Below are 16357 nucleotides of genomic sequence, written 5' to 3'. Positions count from 1 at the left end.
AATTAATCACGTAAATGGCTTTTAAAAAAATATTTTATTTCAATTTAGCGAATTCTTAATTAGACTGCGAGTTTATAATTTATAATTTTATATTATTTTGTACATTGATCAATGTTCTTGTAACAATTATTGCATGTCCCTTCAGGTTTTAAAACCAACTCAATCCACATAAGGTGTTTTTTTTTTATTCCATTTCAGATAACTATGTACGCTTCATACATTTTATAATTTCAACCACACTCGGAATTGGAGATCCAACTCCATCCATCTTCACATTCGAAACATTTTCATCCGATCCAACTTTCTTGAAAGTCTACCAATTTCTCCTCTAGTTCCGTTAAATCGAGCACACTTATGTGATCTTCTACAACTCGGCAGAACCAGCTCTCCATGCATGCCATCTTTCATCGCCTGTTCTTTTGTCCTCCAATTCATCGTTCATTTCATCACACGTTCAAGTTATGATCCGCGAGGGAATCGACAATGGGATGGCCGAACGAATAGGCTTTCCCACAGGCCACAGAGTCGGGTGGCATTTTTGAAGAGCCCAGTTCGACGCTTCGAAAAGGTGATCCCCGATTATTATCTGCATCTTGGATTAGGTTAATCTTTGAGGTTGACAAAAATGATCGAAATACTTATTTAAAAATCTCAAATACCAATATTATTGGCAATTTGATTACGAAGTTGCCATTGATAAGAATAAATCCAGGTAAGATTACCACGACACATCTCAGTATTTTTTGCAAGATTGCAAAACTTTATTTTCAGGATTTTGTGAACTTTCAACAGCTAACCGTGATTTCAACAATAATAAAGCATCATCATTTTCTGACGTCAGATCGAGAAAAATGACAAAAATAAAAAAGTGAAAGTTAGTGGTCCGAGTCTATAATTGATCGATAAATCGCTAAAAAAATCTGTAAATTATAAAACAAAAATATACTTTTCACTTTTCAACAATCATATTAATTGTTATCTCGTTGATAATTAAGTTGATGTTTTTTAATTTAATCTAGTATTTAAAAAATATGCACGAAGATTGAGTTCCATTAACGTGAAAGTTGAAACTGAGTATTTTTATATCGCTTTTGCGAGTAGGGGTTTCACGCAGTTTAGAAGTTCAAAGGAAACTTATATTTTCGGTTTTTGTATATTTATTTCAAATTTCAACCTTATACTTCTATCTCTCCTTTTTTTTTTTTTCAATTTTGATAGTTTTTTCGATGTGACGCTGATATGATAGCGTTAGTGCGTTACAGTTATGACGTATACTCGAAAAAAGACTAAAATTGTCAAAAATTAAAATATATATGATTGAAACTAATATTAATAATATAGAAGACTAAAATCGTAAAAATCAAACATGTTACATATATGATCAAAAGTACAATTTTTTCAAAATTTAATTTTCTTTGGTAATTCTTTCCTCAATTTCGTGTTTTTGGAACATAATATCTATACTATTATATTAAGTGTGAGGACATGATAATAACTATCTAGAGAGGACACCAACTTTTTTTTCCAACTCGTCCCGACTTGACTTATGTTGTGAACAAACTGAGTCAGTATGTTTCAAAACCACGCACATCTCATATGGAAGCAGCATTGAATGTTTTGAGATATATAAAAGGAACTATTGGACAAGGCTTGATATACAAAAGTGCTTCTGATTTGAAGCTCAAGTTCTTCTCAGACGCAGATTGGAGTTCATGTCCAGACACACGAAGGTCAGTCACAGGTTTTTGCGTATTCGTTGGTAAGTCTATGGTGTCTTGGAGATCAAAGAAGCAACAAACAGTTTCGAGATCTTCTGCTGAAGCTGAATACAGATCTATGGCAGCAGCAATTTGTGAAGTTATGTGGCTCAGAAAATTGCTTATAGATTTGGGAGTTGAAGATAATGAACCTTCTGTGTTGTTTTGTGATAGCCAAGCTGCTATACACATTGGCTCCAATCCAGTGTTTCACGAACGAACGAAACACATCGACATTGATTGTCACATCGTGCAAGCAAAAATCATCAAATTGATGCATATATCTTCAGAGTTACAGCTAGCCGATTTATACACAAAGCCATTGTTTTGTTCATGTTTTAAGGAGCTTCTTACCAAGATAGGAGTGCACAACATTCACTCACATCTTGAGGGGGAGTATTAGAAGTAGGAGTTATTAATAAGTCATTGTCATTGACTTCACACACACACACCCCCCTACCCCTCTGTATAAATAGCTTGGCACACTCTCGTTATTTCTTTAATTCAATTCATATTTCTGTTCTTCACTTCAGAGTCTCAAACTCTGTTTGTTCATCAATGGAAATTACTTTGTTCTTCTAATAACTAAATTAACAAAAATATATTTTATAGTAAAATTTAGTATACATAAAAGCTGTCAAGAATCACTAATAACAATAATTGTTCAAGACCGCGAAAGTATTGCTGAGACAAAACTAGTAATTGTTTACAAAGAAAGTATGCGTTGACTTCGTAAATTTCAAAGAAATTACTGACCGCAGGCTAAACATATATAATGATGAAATTTGCTAGAATTCTCTTTGGTTTTACTTAATTCCTATGTCTGACAAAACAAGGTAGCATCGATTACAATTCCTTGTAGGAAATGATTGTAAAATTTTGTATTAATTATACACACACACACACACCAAGAATTAACAATTCCATATTGTCTTTTGTTTATCAACGAAATATTGTCACTATTTACGTTATTATGATAGTGAACAGCACTTGAAGGAAGTCACGCCCTTTAATTTGGGGTGCATATTATATTATATTATATAAAAGACATGAAACCAAGAATTTGATTTATAATTATTTTTTATAAGTCAGTAAACATTATAGTGTACTGTTACATTATTTTATAGCAAAAAATACTTGTCATTCACATATATATACCATGTTCAATATTTTAGAATGAGAGAACAAATTTCTATTTACGGATTATTTAAAGTTGAGACTTCTTTACTAACTAATTTTAAATTGATTTGGTAAATTTTTATTGAAAATGATAATCATGTCCTCATCTTAGCCGTTATTTTTAAATATATAGTGATAAATGAGATGGAAATTAGTATTCCAGTGGTTCAATTTTATTCAAAGATGTTTGTTCACCTAACAAGTTGCAACATAAATTGTATAATCACAAACGATTGCGTCTCCACTCCAAATCGGTTTTCTTTCCCCATGATATTTTCATCAGTTAATGTATCGTCCAATTAAAGAGCATGTATTTTACCATATATAAAGCTCTACAACAAATAACAATCAAGATTGGATCAAAAATAATTATTTTAAAAAATGTTTAAATTTTTACTCCAGTTGAATCTGATACCTTTTTAGCACTGGGAATCGTAATTTGCATCGATAATTTACATGACAAAAAAAAAAAATCAGTGACTAAAGGGATTTTTTAGAAAAAAACAAACAGGGAGCTTCGATTGATTGGATCGACGACCAATATGACAATATAATCAGAGGTGGCAGCCGCAGCATAGGAAGAAGAAGCAGAGACCGGAGACCAACACGATGGCTTCCAGAACCGAAACGATCCTGAAAAGGAAAACATCAATGAACCATATATGCAAGTTGAACCTCCTCTTCCATCGGAATCCGGTGGAACTCTTCAACTTCCACTTCCATGAGCCACCGCCCGCGACCTTCTTGTTCAGCCTCTTGAAGATGAACGAAAAACTCGACGACTTCTTGTCCATGAGCCCTTTCTCTCACTAAGAAACTGTCTAATAAAAACAAATTAAACTCGGTGCCAACGATGTTTGGGTTTGCGACTTCTGAGTCATTTCGTCTGAAGGTTTCTTGGAATTTAAGGTTTGAATTCTTTGTTCGTGGCAGGGGTAGTTTAGGAATTGGAATATAGGGCAGTGGGTTTCAAATACCGTTCTTTTCTTCGTGGGGCCTTTCGGTGTGTTAACGCGTGTTTAGGAGTTCCGCATTTTCGTGGAAGCCGTGCGATTTGTTGGATAAAAAGATAAGTGAAACAAGTTTCCGGGCAAAAATTCTTTTGCAACAATTAATCGCAATGCATCTAGCTAATTTAATGTGTTTAAAAATTTACCATACCTATAAAAATTCAGACAATTAATTGTTAATAATTGACACATATGATTTTTCCCCAAAGTCTCCACCCCCTATGGGCTAGCTAATGCCTGCTACTATTAACTAAACACTGTCATTATATCCTTTGACTTATTTTTATGAAACCATCATTTGTACGTTAGTAACCAATCAGACGACAATTTTTCAATTAGTTTTGTGGATTTAGGGTTACATGAAGAATTTAATTACTTAATTACCTAAAAATTTATTGAAAACAAATGATAAACCATATATTTATTTGTGTCGAAATCATGATATGTAGCTGAAGGCGTAAAACATCAAAAGTTGAAAAGGATGTGGAAATCATGGAATCACTTTATAACCAATAAAGATGATAAGGCCTGGTCTGAAAATATTCATTTCCCATTGAAGGACTCCTAGCTAGTAGGCCAACGGATCGGAATGAAATTATCATAAAGACATGGAATTTCATCTTTATGATCATTTCATTCATGCATGCTTTTGAACCGACCAGAATGTTCGATTTATTTTAAGACTGCATCGCATTGATATTTCGAGAATCAAGTTGTATTTACAAAAATGATATTGAATGATCATCATATTTATCGACACATATAGTCCATACAACTTGGTGCAACTGAAATCAGATTGAACACAATAATTTTTAATAATTATCTTGGTTTAATTAAGGTGGGATCATGTACGTATATTCTAAGATCAACAAATTTCGAGGTATATATCTATACTATATATTAAGAATGCTCCTAATAGAGACAAAATAGACAGCAAAATTCTTTTTCGAATTTGTCCTTACAGAATACCAATATTACATTTTTGTTTTTTTTATTTTTTTTAAAATTTAACAAACGTTTTTTTTTCACTTTTGTATTTTTTTTAAATTTCAATAATTTAAATAGCACTTTAATCCATCGATAATTTTTCAAATGTCACTTTAACCTCTCGATAATTATAAAAAAAATGATACATACACGCACCACGTGTGCAGAGTTACTAGTATTAATTAATACAGAATGCCTATATCTCATGATTCACAACAATTTCAATGGTCCATGTTCTTTGTGTGGTCTACAATTAATGTGTGCAACAAGATACATGCATGCACCATCATTGCCAGCTGCTTTAACCTAATTAATTAATTAACTGCTTTATCTTATTGTTAATTAAAAAAGAATCGGTTTTCTTAGGACATTACATGCGTGCGTAAAAAAGGATCGGTTCAACTTGTAACCAAATGACTCTCATTTGCTCCCCCAAAAAAATTGTATCCTCTCCGCGACCGCTTCTTTTCCTCTCAGCTTAAATTGTTCTTGTTTTTTGGATAACCTGATTCCTCTCTCGTATATTGAATTAATTTGAAACAAGTATAATTGAATTATACACATGTTTTATGATACATTTGCTTTTGCATTGCTGTTGACGACCAGTTTTTAAGTAGCTTTCCTGTTTGGCCTTTGATACATTGAATTAGAAATTATGGCAGGTTATTTGCTTAGTTAGCAAAATTAAATAAGACGGTTTGTGAACAAAAACGGAAAAAAAAGGCCTAGTACAATTATATTTCAATCTCACTATACACAATGGATCAATACAAGTGTATTTATACTTACAATCACTAAGAATAAAAAGGTAAAAGATGAATATATATAATAGAGTTTGTTATATTGTTACAACAACAAAACAGAAGAGAGATCCAGGGCCTTCTAGATGGTGAGCTAGATGGTGAGCTTGTGATCTACTGCATATGTGAACATATAGCTTCTTGTGCACTTGGTTTTGATGACGTCACTTAACATCCTCTCGTAAGGTCAGCATCGATTTTTCCATAATGCTGAGCTTGGATCGAAACCGTTGAAAGTTGAGAGAAGATAACGATTTTGTGAAGACATCCGCAATTTGATCAGATGAGGGAACAAATTGGACATCGAGTTGCTTAGCCAAAAATTTCTCACGAACAAAGAAGAGATCTAACTCAAAATGCTTAGATTTAGAATGTAAGACAAGATTGACACTCAACGAGATTGTACTGATATTGTCACACCATAGTATGAGTGAAGTACGGCTGTTAACATGAAGTTCGGTGAGCAGAGACTGAAGCCAAAGTAATTCTGAAGTGGCATTAGCGAGACTACGATATTCTGCTTCAGTACTCGATCGAGAAACAAGCGGTTGTTTCTTTGAACACCAGGTGATAGGCGAGTTACCTAAAAACCACTAACACCAAGATAACTAGTACCGCACCTCATTACGAGAATTAAAATACCATTTAAAATGCGTGGATGGAACATGGATACCTTAAGCTTAGGATTCATAGAAGATTGATGATCACACGGAGAAATTGGGGAAAAAAACCACTAAAACCAAGATAACTAGAGCAATTTCCTCTTCTTTTTTTCCCCATCTTTGATTAATTGTTCAAAAAATAGATCCATAAACTGTTCGTTTGAAAGATCTCTAATCTATATCATTGATATAATCATATAAATAAATTTGAAATACAAACCTTTGTTTCTTCAATTTTTTCCGAACCTGTTCTCGTGCGTGCGCCGTTCTTCTTCAATCTTCAGTGGTCGGCTGGTTTTTTTTTTTTTTTCCAATAATGGTTTTACAATCTACACATAATAATCCTTTGAATTGGGCTTTAAATCTACACATTTAATTATCCATTTGAATTGGGCTTTAAACATTAATTAGACTTTAAAATTCAATCTATTCTTTTCTTGTTTTTTGTGAGATAATGGTTCTACACATTTAATAATTAATTCTAAATAAATTGGGCTTTAGATATGCATACCTATGCCTAAAATAAAAAAAATATCTTGCCCAACTTTGCTCACATTGTCCTCCGCCCCTGGTCTCAATATGACTGATGAACTTCACAAAGAAACAGGGTTTAAAAGGGCACTGGGCAGTACTGATCTTATCGCCTGTAGATTTGGCTATGACACTGAAACTAACTAGTTCTTGATCAAGTTTATCCTGAATTTTCAATTTCCAAGTTAGACGGCCAAATGCTCTGCACCATATACGTACATTTCAAGACCATATCTTTTCTATTTTATAAAGAATATAGACACCATAAAAACATCTTGGTACATTTTTATACGACCAAATCTAAAAAACTGCCTTCATCTTCCACATTTTAAATCTGCTAAATTCACCACCGAAGGATAACAATATTCCGCATTTTATAATATTTATTTTTATAATTTTTAATCATCTTTTCTATTTTATAAAGAACCAACACACAATAAAAACTCGATCTTGACACGTTTTGGTATCGCTAAATCTATAAAACTGTCAATATTTTTAAAAAATAATTAAAACGTGGATGGAGAAATATAAGAGAGGATAATTGTTATCTGAGTTTCAATTAAGAAAGATGACTAAGCTTCAGAAATATTTAAAATTTGTCGAATCCTAACAAACTTTCAGAAAAATCGGATAAAGTTTACTCATAATCATATTTCTTTTTTAAATATATAGTAAGTAAATGAAAACACAGGGTCTGTTATTTTCTGGTGTAGTGGAGCATTATTTATTATATGTTGGCTTATTAAGTTTGGATAAAATGTAAATTACACGATTAGATATATAAATAAATATTTTTAAATTATCCAAATGAATTTTATTTAATATATCCAATTATTCGATCATAAAGTTTATATAGAACAACAACATACCAAAATTTTCTATTATTTTCTATTGATATATCTACTACATCAAGAGTTAATAGCTATGATTATAAATCATAATTACAAAATCAAATCAATAAATAAAAGAAATCACAATATTTGATCAACAAATCAGTTGTAATCTTCTATTCGTGTCAAATAATCAATTCTATGAATCTTAATATTCATATATCAGCAAAAAAAAATTTAACCTACTATATATTCTAAATTATAATTCAATCATTATCTAAATATATATATATATATTTGGCCGTTCAAATTAATGACATGAAAGCAGCAAATTAATATCAGCTTTTATTTTTTAAAAGGAAAAAGGATAGTATCTTTGAAGATAGGTCAAAGGATTTGTTTGGAAATATTGTTTAGGATAAATGTTTCAGATTTTACTGATAATAATTTGATATAAAACTATCATATCCGAAAGAATTTCAAAACAAGATAACGATCTCATTTGTTAATCTCAATATATTAACAAACATTACTTCTCTACGTATACTGAACAACATTCTCGGAAAAAAACCAAAAAAATGGTAGCAAGACTATTCATCATCGTCTCTTTACTTGCGGCCACATTTCTGTTCACCTTCACTTCGGCACTAGCACGGATCAAGGATTCCACTTCCACTGTCAATGGAAACTATACCCATGTTTGCGATGCTTTTCGGTTTTTTGAACTTGGATTGAACGTTAAAGACTTCGCGTACTGTGACACATCCCTCCCATACGATGTACGTGCCAAAGATTTGATCGACAGAATGACATTGTCTGAAAAGGTGGATCAAATCGGAGACACTGCCTACGGGGTTCCAAGAATCGGGCTCCCCCAGTACGAGTGGTGGTCCGAGGCTTTGCACGGTGTCTCCGATGTTGGCCAGTGGGGTCACAAAGCATCATTCTTCGATGACGTTGTCCCTGGTGCTACAAGTTTCCCGACTGTTATTACGACAGCAGCTAGTTTCAACCAATCTCTGTGGAAAAAGATTGGCCAGGTAATATTTAATTAAATATGAATTGTTTAAAATAGTTACTGTTTATTGTTTCGTTTATATACTCTAATATTAATATTGTGTTATTTATTTTTGTCTTGTAGGCGGTTTCGACAGAAGCAAGAGCCATGCACAATTCAGGGCATGCGGGGCTGACATTTTGGAGTCCTAACATTAATGTTGTTAGGGATCCTAGGTGGGGAAGAGCCCTTGAAACACCGGGGGAAGATCCTTACGTTGTTGGTGAATATGCAGTTAATTATGTACGAGGTTTGCAAGATGTTGAGGGAACTGAGAATGCAACAGATCTGAACTCTAGGCCTCTTAAAGTTGCTGCATGTTGCAAGCATTATGCAGCTTACGATGTGGACAACTGGCTAGGAATCGAACGTTACAACTTTGATGCGAGAGTAAAATTCAAGAAAACTCATTCTAAAATTTTATTTATTGAAACGAAATTTTGACGTGCGGAGATATTTTGTTTTTCCCTTGAATACAGGTGACTGAGCAAGACATGCAGGAGACTTTTCTTAAGCCATTCGAAATGTGCGTGAAAGATGGAGATGTGAGCAGCGTAATGTGTTCTTACAACAAGATTAATGGGATTCCTGCATGCGCAGATCCACGGCTTTTGAGGGGTAAAATAAGAGGGGAATGGGATCTTCACGGGTAATTTAATTTATATCAAACTATGGTATTTATATATATGGGGTAAGTAACAGCTACTTAATTCATTTTTTTTTATTTAATTTGTTGTTGCAGATACATAGTTTCGGATTGTGATTCGATTGAAGTGATGATAAATCATCAAAAATGGCTTAAAGACGAACCCGAAGACGCTGTTGCTCAAGCTCTAAAAGCTGGTCAGTTTATTTGACACGTGACTCAAAAAAATTGATTGCATTACGTCTCAGGATATTTATATCGCTATATTGGATTAACAACGGCATATCTTGAACGTTTAATTCCCTAATAATGTATGCACGACAAGGTGAATTTATTTTTTGAAGAATAATGTATTATTTTGTCTTTTATGCTATCAAATTTTAATTTTAGTCACCGTCGTTCTTTTTCAACAATTTTAATCATTTTTCTTCTGTCTAAAATCGAAAAAAAAATAACGAATTAAAACTGAACTTTTATGACATAGGTGAACATAATCGAAAAAAGTATTCTCTCATAAATTTACGTTTTTGAAATATGAATGGTTTTTTATATCTAGAGCATTTATATTATATAATGCGTTAATTTTTCTTCACGTGTTTTTTACCGTGCAGGTTTGGACTTGGATTGCGGGAACTACTATACTAACTATGCCAGAAACTCAGTGAGCAAAGGGAAAGTTAGCGAAAAAGATATAGATGTTTCCCTCAAGTATCTCTACATTGTTCTAATGAGGCTTGGGTTTTTTGATGGAAGCCCACAATTCGAAAAGCTCGATATGACCAATGTGTGCAGCGATGAACACATTGAACTAGCCACCGAAGCAGCTCGTGAAGGAATCGTTCTTCTTAAGAATTCCAATCAAACATTGCCATGGAGCAAGGAAAAAATCAAGACCATAGCAGTAGTCGGGCCACATGCAAATGCCACCAGCGTCATGATCGGAAACTATGCAGGTCTGACTGGTTCAATTACATAATATATAGACATAAATCTCTCACCTAAAACTTCATGAACTAATACAGTTTCAAAAATAAATTTTGCAGGTGTTCCATGTCAGTACACATCTCCAATTGATGGATTCGCCAAATATGGAAAAGTGATATACGAAATGGGATGCGCAGATGTGGCATGCAAGAACGACAGCATGATTTTCCCAGCAGTCAGAGCCGCGAAGAAAGCTGATGCAACTGTAGTAGTAGTAGGAATTGATCTAAGCGTTGAGGCAGAAAGCTTAGACAGGGAAGATTTATTCCTTCCAGGCTACCAGAATCGGTTAATCAATCTAGTTGCATCCCAATCCAAAGGTCCTGTAGTGGTAGTCATTATGTCAGCTGGCGGTGTGGACATTTCTTTCGCCAGGGATTCTTCCAATGTTCATTCTATCTTATGGGCTGGATATCCCGGAGAAGAAGGTGGTCAGGCTATAGCAGACGTCATATTCGGTAAATACAACCCTGGAGGGAGACTACCGTTAACCTGGCATGAAAATGGATACGTTGAAATGCTACCAATGACATCCATGCCCTTGAGACCTGTCGATCACCTTGGTTACCCTGGGAGAACATACAAATTCTACAACAGCTCGAGAGTTTATCCCTTCGGATATGGCCTTAGCTATACGAACTTCTCACACTCTATGGTCTCGTCCACAAAACATTTGCAGGTCCAGTTGAACAAATTCCAGCACTGTCGAGAGATGAACTACACCGAGGGCTTATATAAACCAGCTTGCCCTGCGATTTTGATCGATGACTTGCAATGCGACGATCACCATAATGTTGAACTGAATTTGGAGGTCAAGAATATCGGTGAGATGGATGGAAGTGAAGTTGTCATTGTGTATTGGGCTCCGCCTAACGGGATTGTGGATGCTCCAATTAAACAAGTTGTGGCTTTTAAGAGGGTTTTTGTTAGTGCTGGAGGTAGTGAGAAGGTCAGTTTCGTGTTAAACGCTTGCAAGAGTTTGGGAGTGGTCGATTATAAGGGTTACAATTTGATGCCTTCCGGTGGCGGTCATTTCATCGTTGGGGATGATCTGTTGAAAATACCAGTCCATATAGACTTTCAAACAAGATAGGAGCATCATGCACGTTATATGTTTTTTTTAACTATTTCGATGAGTCTTGAATTTATGATAAATATTTACTATAATTGTGGTTTATGTTATTGTTGAATAAATTGAGTCATACATTCTATTATTAGTTTTTATTTATTTATTTATTTGATATATCGATCATATACGAAATTAAAACAAACTAATTTTATATTATTGCGACTCTAGAGGTTTAACTTGATATCTATGTAATTTTTATAAAATAATTGTGGTAGCATTATATATGGAAAGATTATAACTTGATATCTATGTATATACATATTAGTATATACATGAATAAATAAATGAAAATATATTTTTCCCTTTTCTTTTTGGTCATGTACTTTTTGAATATATATATATATATATATCTAAATTTTGAGCCTCGAAATATTAGTCGACAGTTTGATATAATTTTCTTATTTAGGTAGCATGATCATAAATAATCTTTCCACATAAACAGCAATTCCATATTTTATTGTGTGGGAATTTACTATTAATTTTAAGATATAAGTAGTGGCAGTTTTAGCTTGATATCAAGAGAATTTTTATATTAGATAAAATATAAAAAGGTACATCATGTGAGAAGACAGTTTGGCCGAGTGGTCTAAGGCGCCAGATTTAGGCTCTGGTCCGAAAGGGCGTGGGTTCAAATCCCACAGCTGTCACTATTATCTTTTTCTTTTTCCCTTTTTTGTTCAAAAACTACTCGGTTTTCTTTTTCCCTTTTTTGTTCAAAAACTACTCGGTTCTTTCTAGAAACTATTAAAGGAAAAAAAACATTCCATTAGATTTTTTCTCAGAAAATTCAAGTGATTTATTATCTAATATATATAATATTAACTATGAGCTTAAAAATGGAAATTAGAAAAGAATTTCGCAGCGAAGAAGACTAAATATAATTAATTGCCTCTAGCAGAGTCCACACACCACTGAGTTGACTCAAGTGACCACCTCCACTAGTCAACTTTCTCCACCACCCACTCACTCACTTTGTAAGATTCTCATTTTTGCCGACTTGTATTTACTTGGAACCATATGATATCAAATCTTATCACTAGAATTTATACATGCGATTTTTTTTTTAAAAAAAATCAATAATGATGTGACTTCGTTGAAATGGATGAGCCGGGTAAGGAGCTCCAACGGGTCAAATCAATAATTTATAGTTTTTAGGGAATTTGAGTGAAAATAATGGCTTCAATAGCACCTGCAAACAATGAAAGGAACTCGTGAATGGGCGCCGGAGGGGTGTCCGGTGTGGCCACTCCGATACTTAAGTCAGCAGGTTGAAGATGAACACAAGCAATATTTGGGAGAAAATATGTATAATGCTTAAGAGTTCAAAGATTTCAGAATCTGTAAATGACATTAATACCTGCTATTTATAGTAGAAGATGAGGTAGGTACCTCGATTCCAGTGTTACCTACTACGTATGGCAAGTCGGCTGCTCATACCCTATCTTCTGATGACTTATAGGACACTCCAAGCCCAAGTTGTTCTGACAGATTAGACGTCCTGTATGAATCATACTCGAGTGTGGTTCAATTCTCGAGATGGCCCGGGCAATTGATTACCCGGGTACTTATATGAGAGCTCGGGCGATGATTGCCCGGGAGACCGGACTGTTCGAAGAATACTTGGGAGATATGTAGTGCTCGAGCTCTTGATGGTGTCCGGGTCATCAGCGACCCGGATCCTTATGGGGGTATCACCACCCATCCCTAAAATAGTCGGGCTAGAGCTTGACTCGTTGTCCCGATCAGTCCAAGATAATTAACAGTGCACAAAATTGGAGTCTTCAAATATCCCATAGATGAGATGAAATGCTAAGACCTCCTGTCCCCTGGATTCACAATAACTTATTGTTTAACATTCTTAGGCCCTGTCGCTATTACCACGATGACACGTGTCATAGCATGAATTCCCGCCTAAAAGACGTTTCGCATTTCGAGAAGTGGATAAGTCTGACGTCTTTTCACCTCTTGGCCCCATTTCCAAAAACGTATCTTAGACGTTCGTGCATTTACAGATCAACGGCTGTGCATAGCCATACACCTACTTTTCAATCGTACTAACAAACTGTCATCCAGGAAACACAATGGCTGGTGCAAGTAGTTCGAAAACTCCGAGTATGACCGAAGCCTTCAAGGAATCCGCTCTAGAGATTCGAAAATCTACTATGGAAGATGAAGTGTTTCACGCAATTCTTGACTACTGGGAAGAGCTTCAGGGGCTGAAACATCTTTATGATTCTGGAGAAGCTATCACTCCTAACCTGGTGGCCAAACCGAGGAGAGTGCGAGAGCACTTGCATATAGCTGAGTGGGTAGACGTCTTTACAGATGGTAGTATCTACCAATTAATGCTTCGGAAAGAAATAAAGATCCTTAAGCGTATTGCCTATTCAGACAGCTTCCTGAAGACTTCCACCGGACCTTTAGCTGCTTGGGTGAAAATATGGATAATTGCTGTAGAGGAAGAATACGATGATGTAGTACGTGCTAATGTCTATGTTTGAATAAAATACTAATTCAAGCCTGTCTCTGTCGTTATTTTGCTGTAATCCCTTAAGTTTATCGGTTGATACATATATATCGCGAGTGGAACAAGATTAATTGATACATCACAATGCTAAGCATTAACATCTCCCGGGCTTTCCTTGAAATGCCCGGACCTCTAGCCTCCCGGGCTCTGAATACGGTGCTCTGTCGGTTCCTCTTCTCGGGTATTCTAAGAGACGTCATTATGACACACGCTTCGCATTCATATTATTCCATGTTCCAAGAATTTGTTAATTCCGATACATTGATACATGTATCCCCGTCTTTCTTCATAAATAAAAAACGTTTAGACTAGCATTCGGCTCTCCACCTTCTTAACATTAAATACCACCTGTCTATAAATAAGAAGATGAAAGTGAAATAAGAACAATTATCCAATATGCCGAGTTCGAGTGAGTCTACCGCTTGTAGCAGCACGCATGCCATTGTCACAGATGAGATGCTTCCTTATCTGGAAGACTTGAAGAAAACTATTGAAGAATATATCTCGGTAAAGGTTATGTCTTCATGGTTCACGATTCAAGATCTCCAGAATTCTTATCAACATGGTTTGACATTTACTCGCTCCCAGAGGGCAGTAGCGAGAAGATACAAACAACAATTTGATGTCAACCACGTTACGGAGCTAGTAACTGATCAAGTTCTTCTGCATGCAATGCTATGGAAGGAGTGGCATCAGCTAAAGAAGATTTCCTCTGCCGAATCCTTTACTAGTTTAAGAATCGATGAACTGAATAATTGGATAGTTGAGTGGCAGGATTCTGTAGATTCTGAACTAGCTGCTGTAACATGGCATAGATTATTTCCTCAATAAAATTTTAGTAGATGTAATTCTTTTTCTTCTTCTTCTTCTGTCAATGAATTCTGGGCTTTAATATGAAATGCCGGGTTCTCACACCACCCGGGTTTAACATAAAATGCTGGGTTTTAATTAGAGTACCGGGGCCTCAAATTTCCCTGGCTGATAATAAGATTCCGGGGCTTGATATCTCCCGGGGTTAACATGAGGTGTAGGTTTCTTAAATCTCCCGGGTTGTTGATGAGGTGTCAAAATGACGTGTGCCCTTTCATTCTAACGGTCAGGAACGTTTCGCCTTACGAGGAACCGATAAGGCTGCCACTTTAATAATTGTGTGTGTCCCTTCGTATACCGGCACACTTTTCGGAGTGCATCTTGATCGTCCAAGTGTGTTTGGATCGATGGCCGAGATCCGTTCACACAGCCTATATATATCAGGCCTCCTATTTTTGAAAAAATACTTACAAATTTGAAATCTCGGCGAAGCCCTTGCGAATTTTCTCCCTGAAGCTCCTCCGCGCAAAATCACCTAGCTCCAATGATCCCCGACCATCCTCCTCCTAAAAACTCGTAAGTTTTTCCTTCGTAATATGTCTAATTCTACTTCTTCTACCTCTGGAGCTAATGTGCGGGGCTCTCCTAGCGATGAATCCACCGCACTGCGCTCTGATTCCTATCCTTCTCCGCCTCGCCGTTCTATCACTCAACCTTCTAAAAAACAAAAAACCCTTCTATTCAAACCCTCATCTTCAAAACCCTCCTCCTCGGGCACTTCCCGCGCCCCAGGAAAGGGCAAGGGTAAGGGAAAAGCTCGGGTTTCTGACCGCCCTTCTTCTGAGGCCCCGGGAGTTCCTTGGTTCTGCTCAATGAGCAGCACTTTGCGCTCGGGGGCGGATGAGGAACTCCGTACCTTAGGAGTTATTCCCTCTTCCTTTCCTATTATTATACCCGGCCCTTCTGATCGGGCAGATAGCCCTCCTCTTGGGTATACTACTTTTTTCCGGGACCAAATCAAGAATGGTCTTCGCTTCCCCATCCCTTCGTTTTACATCGAGGTCGCCAAAATCTTTGGGGTGCCTGTCAATCAATTTCTTCCCAACTCTTTTCGGATTATGGCCTCGGCTTTTGTCATTTTTCGTATGCATAACCTTGTTATTAACCCCCTTATTCTTCATTACTACTTTACCTGTAGGCTAGGTGATAATGCTTTTTCCCTTTCTGCCCGGCTTAACGCCCGGTTCCTTGATGACATTCCTTCTACCCAAAAAGGATGGAAAGGAAGATACTTTTTTATATAACTCCCATCTTCTCTCTCCTGTCTAACAGGGTTTCTTCCCTCCCTTCCTCCCAGCCTGTCCTTCCCCGAGCTTACAAATTCGAGGAATTTTACACCCGAAGCCAAGACTTGGTGGAGGGTCAAAAATTCTCTTCCTCCTCCCTTA

General features: G+C 35.9%; 1 protein-coding gene and 1 non-coding gene across 2 annotated transcripts; both read left to right on the top strand.

Moving 5' to 3' along the window:
- Positions 1-8324: 8324 nt before the first annotated feature.
- LOC140985241 (probable beta-D-xylosidase 5) lies at positions 8325-11572 on the top strand. Its single transcript, XM_073453032.1, has 6 exons — positions 8325-8796; positions 8898-9203; positions 9293-9462; positions 9556-9656; positions 10071-10412; positions 10503-11572. Exons 1-6 carry the CDS (start codon positions 8335-8337, stop codon positions 11534-11536), a joined length of 2415 nt encoding a protein of 804 aa, XP_073309133.1. The 5' UTR covers positions 8325-8334; the 3' UTR covers positions 11537-11572.
- A 567-nt stretch (positions 11573-12139) lies between these two features.
- TRNAL-UAG (transfer RNA leucine (anticodon UAG)) lies at positions 12140-12219 on the top strand. The gene has a single exon. It is a non-coding gene; the product is annotated as a tRNA-Leu (tRNA).
- The last annotated feature ends 4138 nt before the right edge of the window (positions 12220-16357 follow it).

The sequence above is a fragment of the Primulina huaijiensis genome, chromosome 9 (assembly GCF_012295235.1).
Source record: "Primulina huaijiensis isolate GDHJ02 chromosome 9, ASM1229523v2, whole genome shotgun sequence".
NCBI classification, from domain to species: domain Eukaryota; kingdom Viridiplantae; phylum Streptophyta; class Magnoliopsida; order Lamiales; family Gesneriaceae; genus Primulina; species Primulina huaijiensis.
This window is presented reverse-complemented; position numbering and strand designations above follow the sequence as displayed.